This window comes from Hyperolius riggenbachi, chromosome 11 (genome assembly GCF_040937935.1).
Source record: "Hyperolius riggenbachi isolate aHypRig1 chromosome 11, aHypRig1.pri, whole genome shotgun sequence".
Taxonomy (NCBI): Eukaryota; Metazoa; Chordata; class Amphibia; order Anura; family Hyperoliidae; genus Hyperolius; species Hyperolius riggenbachi.
The window spans coordinates 254,204,521-254,224,292 of NC_090656.1; the positions used below are offsets into that span (position 1 = coordinate 254,204,521).

At 48.0% G+C, this 19,772-nt stretch overlaps 1 protein-coding gene across 2 annotated transcripts in view; it reads right to left on the reverse strand.

Annotated features, from left to right (window-relative positions):
• The window catches only part of CREB3L1 (cAMP responsive element binding protein 3 like 1), a 182,310-nt gene extending 163,156 nt beyond the window's left edge, over positions 1–19,154 (reverse strand). For both annotated transcript variants that reach the window (XM_068261734.1, XM_068261733.1), the window contains exon 1: positions 18,604–19,154. In XM_068261734.1, the coding sequence (XP_068117835.1) occupies positions 18,604–18,696 (93 nt within the window). In that variant the 5' untranslated portion in view covers positions 18,697–19,154. The remainder of the gene's footprint in view (positions 1–18,603) is intronic.
• Positions 19,155–19,772: the final 618 nt, after the last annotated feature.

Genomic DNA, 19,772 nt, shown 5'->3' on the forward strand with positions numbered 1-19,772 from the left:
ACCTCCAATGGAAGGACAGAGCTGCTCCTGTGCAGCAGAGAATATACCAGGGCATGCTGGGCCATTTCTAGGACAAGTGCTTGTACTGTACCTCCAATGGGAGGACAGAGCTGCTCCTGTGCAGCAGAGAATGTACCAGGACATGCTGGTATATTTCTAGGACAAGTGCTTGTACTGTACCTCCAATGGGAGGACAGAGCTGCTCCTGTGCAGCAGAGAATGCACCAGGGCATGCTGGGCTATTTCTAGGACAAGTGCTTGTACTGTACCTCCAATTAGAGGACAGAGCTGCTCCTGTGCAGCAGAGAATGCACCAGGGCATGCTGGGCCATTTCTAGGACAAGTGCTTGTACTGTACCTCCAATGGGAGGACAGAGCTGCTCCTGTGCAGCAGAGAATGTACCAGGACATGCTGGGCCATTCCTAGGACAAGTGCTTGTACTGTACCTCCACTGGGAGGACAGAGCCACTCCTGTGCAGCAGAGAATGCACCAGGACATGCTGGGCCATTTCTAGGACAAGTGCTTGTACTGTACCTCCAATGGGAGGACAGAGCTGGTCCTGTGCAGCAGAGAATGCACCAGGGCATGCTGGGATATTTCTAGGACAAGTGCTTGTACTGTACCTCCAATGGGAGGACAGAGCTGCTCCTGTGCAGCAGAGAATGTACCAGGGCATGCTGGGCCATATCTAGGGCCATATCCAGGGCATGCTGGGCCATTTCTAGGACAAGCGCTTGTACTGTACCCCCAATGGGAGGACAGAGCTGCTCCTGTGCAGCAGAGAATATACCAGGGCATGCTGGGCCATTTCTAGGACAAGTGCTTGTACTGTACCTCCAATGGGAGGACAGAGCTGCTCCTGTGCAGCAGAGAATGTACCAGGGCATGCTGGGCCATTTCTAGGACAAGTGCTTGTACTGTACCTCCAATGGGAGGACAGAGCTGCTCCTGTGCAGCAGAGATTGTACCAGGGCATGCTGGGCCATTTCTAGGACAAGTGCTTGTACTGTACCTCCAATGGGAGGACAGAGCTGCTCCTGTGCAGCAGAGAATGCACCAGGACATGCTGGGCCATTTCTAGGACAAGTGCTTGTACTGTACCTCCAATGGGAGGGCAGAGCTGCTCCTGTGCAGCAGAGAATGCACCAGGACATGCTGGGCCATTTCTAGGACAAGTGCTTGTACTGTACCTCCAATGGGAGGACAGAGCTGCTCCTGTGCAACAGAGAATGTACCAGGGCATGCTGGGATATTTCTAGGACAAGTGCTTGTGCTGTACCTCCAATGGGAGGACAGAGCCGCTCCTGTGCAGCAGAGAATATACCAGGGCATGCTGGGATATTTCTAGGACAAGTGCTTGTACTGTACCTCCAATGGGAGGACAGAGCTGCTCCTGTGCAGCAGAGAATGCACCAGGGCATGCTGGGATATTCCTAGGACAAGTGCTTGTACTGTACCTCCAATGGGAGGACAGAGCCGCTCCTGTGCAGCAGAGAATATACCAGGGCATGCTGGGATATTTCTAGGACAAGTGCTTGTACTGTACCTCCAATGGGAGGACAGAGCCGCTCCTGTGCAGCAGAGAATGTACCAGGGCATGCTGGGATATTTCTAGGACAAGTGCTTGTACTGTACCTCCAATGGGGGGACAGAGCTGCCCCTGTGCAGCAGAGAATGTACCAGGGCATGCTGGGCCATTTCTAGGACAAGTGCTTGTACTGTACCTCCAATGGGAGGGCAGAGCTGCTCCTGTGCAGCAGAGAATGTACCAGGGCATGCTGGGCCATTTCTAGGACAAGTGCTTGTACTGTACCTCCAATGGGAGGGCAGAGCTGCTCCTGTGCAGCAGAGAATGCACCAGGGCATGCTGGGATATTTCTAGGACAAGTGCTTGTACTGTACCTCCAATGGGAGGGCAGAGCTGCTCCTGTGCAGCAGAGAATGTACCAGGGCATGCTGGGATATTTCTAGGACAAGTGCTTGTACTGTACCTCCAATGGGAGGACAGAGCTGGTCCTGTGCAGCAGAGAATGTACCAGGGCATGCTGGGATATTTCTAGGACAAGTGCTTGTACTGTACCTCCAATGGGAGGACAGAGCTGCTCCTGTGCAGCAGAGAATGTACCAGGGCATGCTGGGATATTTCTAGGACAAGTGCTTGTACTGTACCTCCAATGGGAGGACAGAGCTGCTCCTGTGCTGCAGAGAATGCACCAGGGCATGCTGGGATATTTCTAGGACAAGTGCTTGTACTGTACCTCCAATGGGAGGACAGAGCTGCTCCTGTGCAGCAGGGAATGTACCAGGGCATGCTGGGCCATTTCTAGGACAAGTGCTTGTACTGTACCTCCAATGGGAGGACAGAACTGCTCCTGTGCAGCAGAGAATGCACCAGGGCATGCTGGGCCATCCATTTCTAGGACAAGTGCTTGTACTGTACCTCCAATGGGAGGACAGAGCTGCTCCTGTGCAGCAGAGAATGTACCAGGGCATGCTGGGATATTTCTAGGACAAGTGCTTGTACTGTACCTCCAATGGGAGGACAGAGCTGCTCCTGTACAGCAGAGAATGCACCAGGGCATGCTGGGCCATTTCTAGGACAAGTGCTTGTACTGTACCCCCAATGGGAGGACAGAGCTGCTCCTGTGCAGCAGAGAATATACCAGGGCATGCTGGGCCATTTCTAGGACAAGTGCTTGTACTGTACCTCCAATGGGAGGACAGAGCTGCTCCTGTGCAGCAGAGATTGCACCAGGGCATGCTGGGATATTTCTAGGACAAGTGCTTGTACTGTACCTCCAATGGGAGGACAGAGCTGCCCCTGTGCAGCAGAGAATGTACCAGGGCATGCTGGAATATTTCTAGGACAAGTGCTTGTACTGTACCTCCAATGGGAGGACAGAGCTGCTCCTGTGCAGCAGAGAATGTACCAGGACATGCTGGTATATTTCTAGGACAAGTGCTTGTACTGTACCTCCAATGGGAGGACAGAGCTGCTCCTGTGCAGCAGAGAATGCACCAGGGCATGCTGGGCCATTTCTAGGACAAGTGCTTGTACTGTACCTCCACTGGGAGGACAGAGCCGCTCCTGTGCAGCAGAGAATGCACCAGGACATGCTGGGCCATTTCTAGGACAAGTGCTTGTACTGTACCTCCAATGGGAGGACAGAGCTGCTCCTGTGCAGCAGAGAATGCACCAGGGCATGCTGGGCCATTTCTAGGACAAGTGCTTGTACTGTACCTCCACTGGGAGGACAGAGCCGCTCCTGTGCAGCAGAGAATGCACCAGGACATGCTGGGCCATTTCTAGGACAAGTGCTTGTACTGTACCTCCAATGGGAGGACAGAGCTGCTCCTGTGCAGCAGAGAATGCACCAGGGCATGCTGGGCCATTTCTAGGACAAGTGCTTGTACTGTACCTCCAATGGGAGGACAGAGCTGCTCCTGTGCAGCAGAGAATGCACCAGGGCATGCTGGGATATTTCTGGGACAAGTGCTTGTACTGTACCTCCAATGGGAGGACAGAGCCGCTCCTGTGCAGCAGAGAATGCACCAGGACATGCTGGGCCATTTCTAGGACAAGTGCTTGTACTGTACCTCCAATGGGAGGACAGAGCTGCTCCTGTGCAGCAGAGAATGTACCAGGGCATGCTGGGCCATTTCTAGGACAAGTGCTTGTACTGTACCTCCAATGGGAGGACAGAGCTGCTCCTGTGCAGCAGAGAATGCACCAGGGCATGCTGGGATATTTCTGGGACAAGTGCTTGTACTGTACCTCCAATGGGAGGACAGAGCCGCTCCTGTGCAGCAGAGAATGCACCAGGACATGCTGGGCCATTTCTAGGACAAGTGCTTGTACTGTACCTCCAATGGGAGGACAGAGCTGCTCCTGTGCAGCAGAGAATGTACCAGGGCATGCTGGGCCATTTCTAGGACAAGTGCTTGTACTGTACCTCCAATGGGAGGGCAGAGCTGCTCCTGTGCAGCAGAGAATGCACCAGGGCATGCTGGGATATTTCTAGGACAAGTGCTTGTACTGTACCTCCAATGGGAGGACAGAGCTGCTCCTGTGCAGCAGAGAATGTACCAGGGCATGCTAGGCCATTTCTAGGACAAGTGCTTGTACTGTACCTCCAATGGGAGGACAGAGCTGCTCCTGTGCAGCAGAGAATGTACCAGGGCATGCTGGGCCATCTCTAGGACAAGTGCTTGTACTGTACCTCCAATGGGAGGGCAGAGCTGCTCCTGTGCAGCAGAGAATGCACCAGGGCATGCAGGGATATTTCTAGGACAAGTGCTTGTACTGTACCTCCAATGGGAGGACAGAGCTGCTCCTGTGCAGCAGAGAATGCACCAGGGCATGCTGGGATATTTCTAGTACAAGTGCTTGTACTGTACCTCCAATGGGAGGGCAGAGCTGCTCCTGTGCAGCAGAGAATGTACCAGGGCATGCTGGGATATTTCTAGGACAAGTGCTTGTACTGTACCTCCAATGGGAGGACAGAGCTGCCCCTGTGCAGCAGAGAATGTACCAGGACATGCTGGTATATTTCTAGGACAAGTGCTTGTACTGTACCTGCAATGGGAGGACAGAGCTGCTCCTGTGCAGCAGAGAATGCACCAGGGCATGCTGGGCCATTTCTAGGACAAGTGCTTGTACTGTGCCTCCAATGGGAGGGCAGAGCTGCTCCTGTGCAGCAGAGAATATACCAGGGCATGCTGGGATATTCCTAGGACAAGTGCTTGTACTGTACCTGCAATGGGAGGACAGAGCGGCTCCTGTGCCGCAGAGAATGCACCAGGGCATGCTGGGATATTTCTAGGACAAGTGCTTGTACTGTACCTGCAATGGGAGGGCAGAGCTGCTCCTGTGCAGCAGAGAATGCACCAGGGCATGCTGGGATATTTCTAGGACAAGTGCTTGTACTGTACCTCCAATGGGAGGACAGAGCTGCTCCTGTGCAGCAGAGAATGCACCAGGGCATGCTGGGCCATTTCTGGGCCAATTTCTGATATAGTAAACCACTTTAGCAGGTCCCTTGGAGATTGCTATAACAAGAGTATTCTGTATTTCTGGAAAGAGAAGGACAATCCTCGTCGAGTATTGAGTGGTCGTTCCTCGGTTGTTATGCAGACAGCTCGTTGGCCGAGGTTGTACTATCAGGGGTCACATAATGTTGTATAAAGACATCTAACAACGGTCTCTAAATCTGTCTGTTTATAGCCGGTCTGGGCAGCCGTTCAATGTCTGTATGACCCGGACTGTGAGGAGCTCTGCTCACAGACAAGGCCGGCTGCTACGCATCATTTCTCACCGGAAGAGGAGTCAGGCGCCGCTCCTCACAGCCTGCTTCATGTCGGTTTGTGGGCATTCCGCTTTCGATTGGGTGTCACATAGCTCCCAACTGTCCCTCTTTCGGAGGGACAGTCCCTTTTTGGGAGCCCTGTCCCTCTTTCAGGATATAGATAGATAGAGATATATATCTCTATCTCTACTAAAAAGGTGTTTGATTGACTCCAAACTTTATTCCCATCCTTTAAATTGATATATTACTAATTTTAAAATGTTACTATGAAGGAAAAATGAACCAGGATAGAAAGGACCAGTATGGTTTGAATTATAAAACAGCATATTTTTCTTATGAAATCTTTATGGTATGCGAAGCTAGGGGCGTGGTGGGGGCGTGACCAGGGGTGTGGCATGGGCGTGGCTTAAGTGTCCCTTATTCTCATCCCAAAAAGTTGGGGAGGTATGGTGTCATTGTACCGTTCACACGAGAAAGATTACGTTTCCGTTCAAAAATCCCTCTGCATGCATTTTTACTGCGGACGGTCATGTGAGAGGAGGAAGATAAGCGCTGGCTTATGCGAGTGTTCTCACATAAGCGATCCGCTTTCTATAGAATCGCAAACGTGGCTTCTGCACTATTTTCTGAGTGTTTGTGTTCAATAGAAAGTACAGGGAAAACACAAAGCGCTTTGAATTGCGATTTCCCACGCACTTTAATGAAAAAATACATTGTATTTCATTTCCGGGACAAAGTTCACTTCCTGACTGAGGTCAGGTAGTGAAAAAAATTAATTGCTGAGCAAAAGCGCACAGAAAGGGGCTTTTCTAAGCAAAAAGCGCAGGGAAAAAACTGAGAAGCGCTCACCAAATCGCTTGCAATAGCGCTGGCAATTTGTAATGTAAACAAGGCCTAAAAGGTACAATATTTTCCCGAGAGACAATCATTTGATCAGATTTTGTGGGATCTCAAAGAGGAACTGTAACCCAGGATTAAACTTTATCCAAATCAGTAGCTAATAGCCCTTTTCCCATAAGAAACATTTACCTTTTCTCGAATAGATCATCAGGGGGCGCTGTAGGGCTGATATTGTAATGAAACCCCTCCCACAGTGTGATGTCATGACCATGGTTCTTACAGTTTGCTGTCTGTGAACCCCGTTGCATTGTGGGAAATAACATTTTTTCCCAACTGCCAAGCAAGCAATTTCTCCCTCTGTGCATAGAACTCTCAGTAACCAACATTCCGTACAGATCACCTGGCACAACTAAAGATGTCACCATCAGTGATACATTTCTGAAGGTTTATCACGGAGAGGAAAGATTTTACAATGGGCAAACGCTGACTAAGTAATCTATACATGAATGCTAAACTAAACTCAAGTTCTTTTTTAAGTAATTGAAAAGCAATTATCGATTGTTTTCATAAACGGGTCAATAAACTTCCTCTCTTTAGATACAATCGTAAAATAAGTGACAAAAAATAAATAAAAAAAAAAAAAACTGTCACTTCTGTGTGACAGTTAACCATTTCACAAGGCAAGCTGAAGTATCTGTGCACAGCAAGCTAAAATGCTGTAAATTCTCCCTTTTCTCTGCATATTGCTGACATCACCAGCAATATGGCAGCTTAGGTGAAGGTAAAAAACAAAACAAACAAACAAAAAAAAACACAGCCAGGAGCCAGCTAAACTAACAGCAGAAAAATACAGTGGTAACTGGTAGCAGGATTCTCACAGCAAGATGCAGATTAATGCTACGTACACACATGCGACAACGATCGTTCGTTGAGAACGACGAACGAACTTTTAATTGATGTAAGAACGACCTAAGTAAAGTTAGTTTTTAAATGTATGTAACGATCTGATCGTTAGAACGAACGTTACATCACGTAAAGCAACTATTGCGCCTGCGCATAAAAATGAAAAGTTCCATGCAGAAATAGCGAAATGCGCATGTCAAGCCTAGTACGAACGACCGTTTCCAACTATGTACTACTTTTGCAAACGATCGTCGTTGGGAAAAATCCGCCAAGCTAGATCGTTCGTTTTTAACGATCTAGCTCGTCCGTCGTTTGACTTAATGATCGTTGGTTGCTTTTTTTTTAAACGATCGTCGTTTGAAACGATCGGGGAACGATCGTTTCAAATGACTATAGTCGCATGTGTGTACGCACCTTAAGGCCCAGTGCACACCAAAAACCTCCAGCAGATCTGCAAGACACTAGTGTTTTTTGAACAGATTTCAGAGCGATTCTAGGCATGTTTAGGGCCCATTCACACTAGAGCGTTTTGCCGGCGATTTCGGCAAAACGCTCAACCGCTAGTGCGGAAAAATCACTCCCGCAAAACACCGGCGGTAATCCCCAGCGTTTTGCGCATTTAAGTGTGAATAGGCCCTTAGAGAGGTTTTCTAAACATGCCTAGTGTTTTTTTTGGAATGTTTTTTGTGTAGCAGATTTCATATATTGTTACAGTAAAGCTGTTACTGAACAGCTTCTATAACAAAAACGCCTGGAAAACCGCTCTGATCTAGCGTTTTTCAGAGCCGTTTTCCACTTTCCTATACTTTAACATTGAGGCAGAAACACCTCAGAAATCCAAAAAATGCTGCAGCCCCCGAGTTTGCGTTTGTGAAAAAAACGACTCGCTCTGGTGTGCACCATCCCATTCACTTTCATTAGCCAAGCGGTTTACCCCTGCAAGCGTTTTAAAAAATGCTCCAGAACCATTCTGGTGTGCACTAGCCCTAAGGTAAGTTACATTATTTTGAGGGCTCATTTTCACTATCGCGAATACGCATGTGGATTCGCACATGTAATGCAAGTGGGTGGGCCTGTTTCCACTGTAGCGTTGTTGAGGTGCGTTTTTTTCAGTGGTGAAAAAATGCACAAAAGAACCGCAGAATTTGCCTGCGAGTGGAATGCATGCGAATCGCCGCTAATGTATTTAATAGGAAATTCGCATGCCGTTTTGGTATGCGAATTTTCATGCTCATTCGCATGAAATCAATGGAAAAGCACACCGGCATTGCCATGGTTAAATTCGCATACATCGTCATCCATACGAATTTTCATGCGAACTCGCACGAAAATTCGCATGTAAATTCATGCGAAATTCGCATCCGCATGTGAATTTTGCTGCAGCGATTTCGCAACACAATAGTGGAAACGAGCCCTAAAGGATAGACAGAAAAATAAAAAATAACTGTCCCAGACAGATCTACACATTGGTGGCACTTTGCAAATAAAAACCACCCAAAACCGTACACAGCAATACATTTTCATAGGCTTACGATTGTAAATAAAACTAATTCTGATCAACCCAAAAAATAATTTGTATCGATCATTAAAGCAACTTTGAGAATTGGATCGGGCACTGGACAGAAAGGACAATTGAAATTTACAGCCTTTAATTAAATTATTAGCTGCACAGATGCTACTTGAATGAGTCAGGCACTAACTAGAGGTACAGATTGTTAAATAAAAAACTCACAGGGCATTAAAGGACACCTGAAGTGGGAGTGACACGGAGGCTGCCATATTTATTTCCTTTTAAATAAGACCAGTTGACTGGCATCTTGCTGATCTTTCATGCATCCGTAATATCTGAGTCACACAACTTAAAAAGAGAACCCGAGGTGGGTTTTAAGAATGCCATTAGGACACAGAGGCGGGTTCTGCATACAATGACCAGCCTCTGTTACTATACAGTGCCCCCCAGGCCCCCCCTGTGCTCTGCTGTCCCATAAATAAAACCGCCATGCTAGCACATGCAGCGTGTCGCTAGCAGGCTGTTTACTTCTGAGTGTCTGTCACCACCGCTATAGAGGTGTCACACAGCTGTCCCCAGTACAGCGCTGCCTCAGATCGCATCGCTGTACATGTATATTAGACAGCAGTTTCGCCGTCTAACAGTCTCCGAGTGGCGATCGCTGCTGGGAGATTGAAGGAGGGGCGGAGCTCCGTTATCAGAGCAGACATGCGCGCATCAGCACGCGCGAACTCCAGCAATCCCCGCCCGCAGCCATTCACGCCAATCGGCATGGAGTAGTCCTGGGGATGCCGCCGCGTTCATGCCAATTGGCGAGGAGCGGTCGGCAAGGGGTTAAAAGGAAATAAATATGGCAGTCTCCATATCCCTCACACCTCGGGTCCCCTTCAACAGCAAAAAGAGTACAAAAAAAGAGCACATTCCTAAAATTCACTCTGTGTAGACATACACCACATTGTATACAGGAATATCAGTTTTCCTTTAAAAAAAAAAAAAAAAAAAAAAAAAAAAATTTAAAAAATTCTAAGCAGTAGCAAACTTACAACAAATTAAGTATTTCTGTGTCAGAGTTCCCCTTTAAGTGACTAGTCTCGGGACACAGAGTGCAGCATCCAGTCCGCTACAGGATTGTCACTGTTCTGAAAGTCACTCCGCTTTACCTGACAGCACCGAACAGAGATCTGAAATTACTCTAAAAAAAAAAAATGTATCCAACAAGAAACTGAGTCTGACAGAGCAGACAGCGCTTGTAAAACATCTGTGAATGATGAGCACGGTAATATACATTCATACATGCCCCAAAGGAAAACGCGCTTTAACCTACATCCATTCCCCAATTACTGTAATCTCTTTCCACTGGGCCTATCAGTGCCTGGATTAATGTTGTTCTGGGAGGCTAAACTCACTCTGCATGCAGCCATATTGAAAAATGACCTGCAGTAACACAGGGGACACAACTTTATGCAGAGGATGGAAGCAGGCAAGAAAAACCAGGGGAGGGAAGGTGTGGCCATCTCTCTATATGGTCAGCTTCTATTTTTATGTCAGATCACTACCTTATATGGTAATGTCACCCGATGAAGCCGGCTGCGTCCATCAAAATGCGTCGTGAAAACAGATTACACTGAACCAGTCAGTTTGTCACCCATTAACATGTGAGGCAGCATTCTCTATCACACACAGGGCCGGTTTAAGCAACAATGGGGCCCCAGGGCAAAATAAACCTGGGGGGCCCCCCCAACATATATCCCGGAACAAAAATCGGCATTAGGGGACCTTTTTTGCAGCTGGTATAGTCAGGGTGTGAAGTCCCAATCGGTCGGAGCTCCACATTCTGGCTATCCCAGCCTGCATGGGGGACAAGGGGTTAAACAGTTTCAGGAGGGGGGACCCCACATAATTAAAAAAAAAAAAAAAAATTCCCACACTCTAAACATAAAAAAAAAAATTGGGAAAATAGGAAAAAATGCCAGGGATCTTCATACAGCCATATTGCGGCTGTATAGCGATCCCTGGCCAAAGCGCTGCGGCTGCGTATAGACCCCCTGGAAACCCCGTCAGGAAATGTATTGCTCTTTCTTTTGATGCATGTAAAATTACACTACCGTTAGGTTTGCTACTAAAAGTGACATTTACCGCATTTAAAAGTATACTTTTTTCCTTCGAAACTTTAAAATCGATTTTCTCAAAAACTATAAGGTCTTTTTGAAAAATTGTTTTTTCCTCTTATTCCTAATGATCTCCTTAACATATCCTGCAAATTTAGGGTTTCTAGCATTTAAGGTGGATTTTCTATTAACCATTAAAGTCGGCAGGTTTTTAAATGTGTATTTTTTTTTCCCTTTGAAACTTTAAAATCGATTTTCTCAAAAACTATAAGGCCGATTTGAAAAAATTTTTTACCTCTTGTAGCCACTGGGGGCCCCTACAAGCTCTGGGGCCCTGGGGCAGCTGCCTCCTTTGCCTTAATGGTAGCGCCGGCCCTGATCACACGTTCATAGGGGAGACTCTTCTTTTAGTTCAGTAATAGGCACATCATGGCTTGCAAGATGCACTAAAGTGGTGGATAGAGTGCAGGGCTTCCTGTTCGATGTAGACAATAAGGCACCGACTGTATGCAGACAACACAGCACAGGGCTGCCGGTTCTATGCAGACAATTTCACACAGCAAAGCTCCCCACTCTTTGCATAGTTATTATAGTGGATCCTTCTGATCTTTGTTCTTGGAGTATAGCTGGAGCAGCGGTTGCTACCGGCTATCTCATCTTTCTGTCGTGCTTGGATCGCACTAGCCCCTAGCGGTAGCGGCTGTGGATCCTTCTGATCTTTGTTCCTGGAGTATAGCTGGAGCAGCGGTTGCTACCGGCTATCTCATCTTTCTGTCGTGCTTGGATCGCACTAGCCCCTAGCGGTAGCGGCTGTGGATCCTTCTGATCTTTGTTCCTGGAGTATAGCTGGAGCAGCGGTTGCTACCGGCTATCTCATCTTTCTGTCGTGCTTGGATCGCACTAGCCTCTAGCGGTAGCGGCTGTGGATCCTTCTGATCTGCTTTCTTTTTCCTGAACTCGGATCGCACTCGCTCTGACAGAAAGAGCAGTGGATCTTTCCTCTCGTATTCCTGTTTTCCGTTTGTCTGTCTTGTCTGATACGAACGCTTGCTGTAGGCTCGGTGAGGTAACCGTTAAGCAAGCGCTCACGTTCTTTGTTTCGGGTTTGTCTGTCGGTGGTTAGTTAGGTGTGCTTGTCTCTGTTGCGCTTAACGTGCGGAGATCACGCATAAACGCGTTCGCTGTTGCGAATGAGTGTGGCGTTAGCGTTTGTTATTTTCTCATTGTCGTTTGCTGTGCCTTTGCTACTCTTGTGTTCTGCTCTGGTCAGTCTTGTGTCACTTCTGGCGATCGCCTCTCTCGCAATCATACTTTGTTTCTGCAAATGTGTGTTCACCGTCGCTGGGTGGCGACTAGATTGGGGAACACACATTTAGCCTATCTCTGTGCTCTTCTCTTTAAGGGCTGTTCAGCTCCGCACTGTCTTAGATCTGTACAATTCCCATCTGGCATTTGTGGCCGTGCAGAGGCTGTGCTCGTCTGCACTCCACAGCGCCATCTGCCGGTGGGAATTGCCCTCTGCTGGTGCATTGCACCTACCCTGGGTTCACCCAATTATACGCTTGTAGAAGGTTTTCGCTGTGTCAGTGTACTCTTGTGCGCTGACCACGAAAACTATTCCGCAAACGTTACAGCAATCAGATAAAATCCCTGGATCAACATCATTAGGCATAACCTAGTAATTGTAGCCATGGATGTCTTTCAACGCAAGAAAAGCATCTAAGCCCCCTTTAAATGCAGGTATAGAGTTTGCCATAACGACTTCCTGTGGCAATGCATTCCACATCTTAATCACTCTTACTGTAAAGAACCCTTTCCTAAATAAAATGGTTAAAACGTTTTTCCTCCATGCGCAGATCATGTCCTCTAGTCCTTTGAGAAGGACTAGGGACAAAAAGCTCATCCGCCAAGCTATTATATTGCCCTCTGATGTATTTATACATGTTAATTAGATCCCCTCTAAGGCGTCTTTTTTTCTATACTAAATAAACCCAGTTTATCTAACCTTTCTTGATAAGTGAGACCTTCCATCCCACGCATCAATTTTGTTGCTCGTCTCTGCACCTGCTCTAAAACTGCAATATCTTTTTTGTAATGTGGTGCCCAAAACTGAATTCCATATTCCAGATGTGGCCTTACTAGAGAGTTAAACAGGGCAATATTATGCTAGCATCTCGAGTTTTTATTTCCCTTTTAATGCATCCCAAAATTTTGTTAGCTTTAGCTGCAGCGGCTTGGCATTGAGTACGATTATTTAACTTGTTGTCGATGAGTACTCCTAAGTCCTTCTCCAAGTTTGATGTCCCCAACTGTATCCCAGTTATTTTGTATGGTGCTAGACCATTGGTACGACCAAAATGCATGACCTTACATTTGTCAACATTGAATTTCATCTGCCATGTATGTGCCCATATAGCCATCCTATCCAGATCCTGTTGCAATATGACACTATCTTCCTGAGAGTTGATGATTCTGCACAATTTTGTATCATCTGCAAAAATAGCAACATTGCTCACTACTGCATCCACTAGGTCATTAATAAATAAATTGAAGAGCACTGGACCCAGAACAGACCCCTGTGGGACCCCACTGCTAACAGTCTCCCATTTTGAGTATGATCCATTCAGTGGCGTAGCTAAGGAGCTATGGGCCCCGATGCAAGGTTTACATTGGGGCCCCCCCAAGCACTATATACATAACAATTGATATGGCGCACCAAAACCTGCCAAAGACAACCAGTGTCAGAAGTGCAAGAAAGGGATGGGGAACAGTTTGTTAATGATTACTACTAATAAAAGCATCTATAGAAGTGATTATTACCAGCACAGGACCAATAGAGAGCTAATTCTGTGGTTGAGAGTGGGCCCCACGGGGCCCCTCTGGCCCAAGGGCCCCGATGCGGTCGCTACCTCTGCACCCCCTATTGCTACGCCACTGGATCCATTGACCACAACTCTTTGTTTTCTGTCCATTAGCCAGTTCCCTATCCATGCACACAGACTCTTCCCCAGTCCTTGCATCCTCAACTTTTGCACCAGACTTCTGTGGGGAACAGTGTCGAAGGCCTTTGCAAAGTCCAAGTATATCACATCTACAGCATTCCCAATATCCACATTAGCATTCACTACCTCATAAAAGCTGAGCATGTTAGTCAAACAGGACCTGTCTTTAGTAAACCCATGTTGATGCTGAGAAATAAGATTATTTTCTACTATGAAGTCATGTATAGTATCTCTTAGTAACCCCTCAAATAGTTTGCATACAACTGATGTTAAGCTTACAGGTCTATAATTTCCTGGATCAGATTTTTTTTGCCCTTTTTAAATAATGGGAAAATGTGAGCTGTATGCACTCAGGAGCTCCAGGGTCTAGTAATCCCTGCTACTCCCACTATGAAAGGTGTAAGCTATTGCTCTGTGCCTGTACTGATAGTAAACTAGCTGCAGTGTGTTCTGATCTCTGCTACCTCCAGTGTGTACAGTATAACCTGTTACTCTATGCCTGCACGAATAGTAAACTCGCTGCAGGCATAGAGCAAACCTGGTGCATCCATGGTGAAGAGGCATCTTGTGGATTATGCCCACTTTGTAATTCATGCTCCCCTTGTACTCTTCCTGTCTCCTCGTGTCCTCCTCTGTCCCCTTTATGTCTTCCTCTATCCCCTTTGTGTCCCCTTTGTGTCCTCCTCCATGCCCCTTTGTGCCTCCCTTGTGTCTTTCTCTATGCCCATTTGTGCCCCCTTTGTGTCCTTCTCTATGCCCATTTGTGTCCCCCTGTGTACTCCTCTGTTCCCGTGTCCTCCATGCCCCTTTGTGTCCCCCTTGTGTTCTCCTCTGTCCCCTTTGTGTCATCCTCCATGCCCCTTTGTGTCCTCTATGCCCCCTAGTGTCCCCCTGTGTACTCCTCAGTCCCCGTGTCCTCCTCTATGCCCCTCAATGATCCCCTTGTGTCCCCCTCTATGCCCCTTTGTGTCCCCGTGTCATCCTTTTGTCCCCGTGTCCTCCTCTGCATGGGCACAGTACAGGGAGTCCCGAACATTGCTGCGGTTAGAGGTTTGTATTGGCAACTGTTCACAAGTCAGGAACTCCCTGCATTTGGACTATAAATCCATGTACCCACCTGGCGATTTTCCCAACGATCGGCGATTGTTTTACACAATGATGCCAGGTGGGTACAGACTCACGATTGTGAACATCGCATAGCGCCGCTCGATAACTAAAGACCGACACAGCGGATCGTTTAAGATCCCCAATGACACTGCGCAAAGTACCGCGATCGCTGGAAGTCTCGCTCGTGCCTCCGTATACGTCACGTGACCTCACGCTTAACCTGCCACTAGCAGCCGTCGTCAATGGGACGTGGCAGGACCCGTTGAACGGTGGTGTGCAGCTTAAGATGCAGTGGCTTTTTTTCCCCACTTTTGGGGGAGAAAAATTGTGTCTTATAGTCCAAAAAATACAGTATGTCTTAAAATCAAAATCAATCAATCATTCAGGTATACAGCATTGTTGATCACAGCCGCATTTTAAAAAACATTTCAACCACACTCATGTATAAATACACGAACACTTTAGGACTCTGCCCAAGGCCCGTATGACAGCTCGGCCGGTGCTGAGAGGATAATTTGGCAGAACTGGAGTCAGAGGCTGCGAACACGCCTGTCTACACGGAACCGTGTGCCTGCTTGGAGTCCAGCCAGATCTGTGCGCTTTCGCCATCCCTGAAGAACGATTTGCACGTGTATCTGCACGCTAATCCACAACACAATCATCATGCAAAACAGACAGCTGCATCAGAACCATCGACCCCTTGGTAACCTCAGGGTTTCTAGGAGAACACGCAGCAAGCCAGGAAACCGTGCGCGGTCAGCGGAAACTTTCGCGCTGAATGCATTGTGTTACATCAACAGACACAATCACAGTGCGCACAACACTGACGCAATCCCAACAGCTGCGCAATACACAGGACAGAAATACTGCTCAACATGTGTTACATTAACAGACGCAACGACAGTATGCACAACACTGTCGCAATCCCAACAGATGCGCAATACACAGGGCAGAAATATCAGCACATTCTAAAACGCAAGCACAGTGCACACAACAGAAGCAATCCCAACAGCTGCACAACACACAGGACAGAAATAGTGCTCAACATGTGTTACATTAACAGATGCAACGACAGTGCGCACTACACTGACGCAATCCCAACAGTTGCATAATACACCAGGACAGAAATAGTGCATAACGTGTTACATTAACAGACGCAATGACAGTGCGCATAACACTGTCGCAATCCCAACAGATGCGCAATACACAGGGCAGAAATATCACCGCTCAACGCGTTGTGTTGCATTAACAGACAACGACAGTGCGCAAAACAGACGCAATCCCAACAGCTGCACAATACACAGGGCAGAAATATCAGCGTTTAACACGTTGCGTTACATTAACTGAGACGCAAAGACGATCGCCAGAAATAGCTATACAAAACGTCTGAAAAAATATAAGGTTCTGCTTCTTCCTCAATCATTTTTTTTCCTTGCCGTCGGTGTCCCTGTTGCAGAGATCTAAAGTGTTTCCTGTATTGTCAACACCTGTTAAGGCCCATCCACACTTGAAAGTGGCAAAACGCGTTTTGCGCAGGTGATTTTACCACGATTAGCGCAGTAAAAAAAAAAATCACTGTACACTCTCATTTTATAAGCACTGTATCGCGATCGCTACAAAATCGCAAAAAAATGCTGCAGGCAACACGCTTCGCGATTGCCGTTAATCGCGAATAGCCCATGATCGTCGGTAATCGCGACAGTGAGATCACTGCCATATAGTTACAATTGTGCTTGTGCTTTAAAAAGCACTAGCACTTTGGCGATTAGTGGGAATCAGCGGCTAATCTCCCTAATGTAAATGGGCCCTTGGGGTTGGTTCACACTATGAGCGTTTTGAGCTTCATTTTTAAAATCGCTAAAAATCGCTGTAACAGCGCTTGTGTAATGAAATTCTATGTGAGTGTTCTCACATGAGCAATTGCGCTTCAATGCAAGGTGTAGGAAACAAACAAAAACAAAACCGCAGATCGCCTTAAAAGTGGTCCGGGCACGATTTTGTGAGCGTTTTTCAGGCAAATTTTCTTTAAGGCTTTATTTACAGTGGGCCGTTGAGGTTTAATGCGACGTTAAAGTCACAATGCGTCTGCGTTTTGAGGTAACGCACTGCAAGCAACGAGTTACCACAATGCAACATTTTTAACGCCACTTTATCGTCACACTGTGAACAGCCCATAGGATTAACATTGCAGTGCGGTAACCTGCGTTATAAGACTTTATAACATGTGACTAGAACGTCCCACTGAACGCGACATAAAAAAAAAAAAAAAAAAGTTACGGGTTAAAGAATGCACTACCTGTTTGTATGCACAGACAAAAATCGCAAAACAAAAACGCATTCCAAAAAACAGCTGGTAATGGCTTCACAAAAGCACTTTGCGCTTGCAATTTGTAGTGTGAACTACGCCTTATACAGACAGGTAGTAAGGATGGTTTCTTGTAACCACTTTTCAGAACCACAATAAAAGTTTGGGCTATAAAAGTTCAGATAGGTCAGAATGTGTGTTTTGCTTTGGATGGTGCAAGAGGACTCAGAGTTTGGTTTGCGGTTTGCAGAAAGCGCAGCGTATTCTGAAATTGTACGTTTTTTCGTGGGAACCGGCATTGGTAATAAATCTCCCGGAGTTCATTGATTGATTACATCTCCAGGTACAACTGTCAAGGATAGAATTTACTGTAACTTCCTGTTGTGTCTCTGGGATAAGAAATAAGTAATACTGTAATAATGACAACATTTGTATAGCGCTTTTTACCGGTCGGACTCAACGCGCTTCAGAGCTTCAGCCACTGAGGGGCGCTCAATAGGCCCCCCCTGCAGGTCTTGCCCAAGGACTGCTTACTGAATAGGTACTGGTCCTAGGCCAGGATTCTAACCCCGGTCTCCCATATCAAAAGCAAAGCCACACAATAAGCAAGAATTTCCCAACAGGGATGCAGACAGCAGTAAAAGTCTGAAAAAAGAACTTTCCTTTTAGAGATGGTCAATGAGATGCAAATAATTTTGAGTTGATGCATAATTATGCACATTTTGTATGCAAATTTATGAAGCTTGAAAATGGACCTATCAAATTTTACCTAAGCAGCATTTGATTGGTTCATTCTCCAGCTGCACACAAAATTTGCATAATCCTGCATCAACTCAAAATTTGCATCTCGTTAACCATCCCCATTTCCCTAAGGGCCCGTTTCCACTATAGCGTTGCGTAATCGCCGGCGAATCACCGCAGGCAAATCGCATGCGGGTGCGATTACGCATGCGTTTTTTTCCGCGATTTCGCATAGGTAAGGGTGATGCGATTTTAACCATGTCACTGCCTGTGTGAATTAACATGGGTACCTATGCGAAATCGCATGCGAAATCGCGGCAAAAAACGCATGGGGGAAAACGCATGCGATTTCCCTATTAAATACATTGCGTGCGATTCGCCTGCATTCCACACGGCAGGCGAATTCTGAGGGCCCTACCCTGCAGATTTTTTCTGCACAGAAAAACGTGCGGGGAAACGCACAAGTGGAAACAGTCCCATCCACTTGCACTGGCTATGCGAATTCGCATGCGGCAACACATGCGAATTCGTGATAGTGGAAACGGGCCCTTAATGTTTTTGTTCATGGCGTCTCTAGATTGGAGCATGCCTGTGGCGCTTCAGTGGATGCGGCACTACAATTCCCAGCATGCCAAGCTGTGAGGTGCCAGCCTCTGACTGAAGAGGCACAGTTATCCCCTGTATCAGTTCACCATGACCAGCAGTTGTGAGCCTGCAGTGGTCCTGATGGTGAGATCCTCCAGCATCCCTCACCCCTCCCCCACCAGGCGCTCTCTTACCACATTGCTCATGAAATCCGCCTCCGTCAGGTCCTCCAGCTCCAGGAAGGGGCTGTGGAAGCTGCGCTCCTGCGGCATGGCCATCCCCTCCATGGTCCCAGCCTGCCGGATATCTGGCTGTCAGGTGTCACCACAGCTGCCAATCACCCATGTGGACTGCGCAGCGATAGCCAGGACTGCCACAGCTGTCACATTGGTGGAGGGGGGCTTAGGTGCAACAGTTGGAAGTTTTTGTACTTCTGAAAGTAAACTTTTTGGGGATGCCAACAGGAAGAAGAGAAGAATGGCAGATAATTGCTGTTGGAGAAGGGGCATTCAGGATTAGCCAGGGGTTGTGTGTGTTGGGGGAAGGGGGGGGGGGGGGGTTCTGGCCTGTAGTGGCAATGTGGGGGCTAAGGGATGGGGTTCAGTACAGACTGGGGGAGCAGGGATGCAGGGGAGGCTGTAACAGTAAAGGTCACAGGAAAGGGATGCTGGGATGGAGGGAGGGGGATCAGTCCAGGCTGGGGGTGCAGAGCTGGGGATCAATCCAGGCTGGGGGTGCAGTGCTGGGGATCAGTCCAGGCTGGGGGTGCTGGGAGGGGGATCAGTCCAGGCTGGGGGTGCAGGGAGGGGGATCAGTCCAGGCTGGGGGTGCTGGGCTGAGGATCAATCCAGGCTGGGGGTGCAGGGCTGGGGATCAGTCCAGGCTGGGGGTGCAGGGCTGGGGATCAGTCCAGGCTGGGGGTGCAGGGCTGGGGATCAGCCCAGGCTGGGGATCAGTCCAGGCTGGGGGTGCAGTGCAGGGCTGGGGATCAGTCCAGGCTGGGGGTGCAGTGCAGGGCTGGGGATCAGTCCAGGCTGGGGGTGCAGTGCAGGGCTGGGGATCAGTCCAGGCTGGGGGTGCAGTGCAGGGCTGGGGATCAGTCCAGGCTGGGGGTGCAGGAAGGAGGATCAGTCCAGGCTGGGGATCAGTCCAGGCTGGGGGTGCAGGGCTGGAGGATCAGTCCAGGCTGGGGGTGCAGGGCTGGAGGATCAGTCCAGGCTGGGGGTGCAGGGCTGGAGGATCATTTCAGGCTGGGGGTGCAGGGCTGGGCGATCAGTCCAGGCTGGGGGTGCAGGGCTGGAGGATCATTTCAGGCTGGGGGATGCAGGGCTGGGAGATCAGTCCAGGCTGGGGGTGCAGGGCT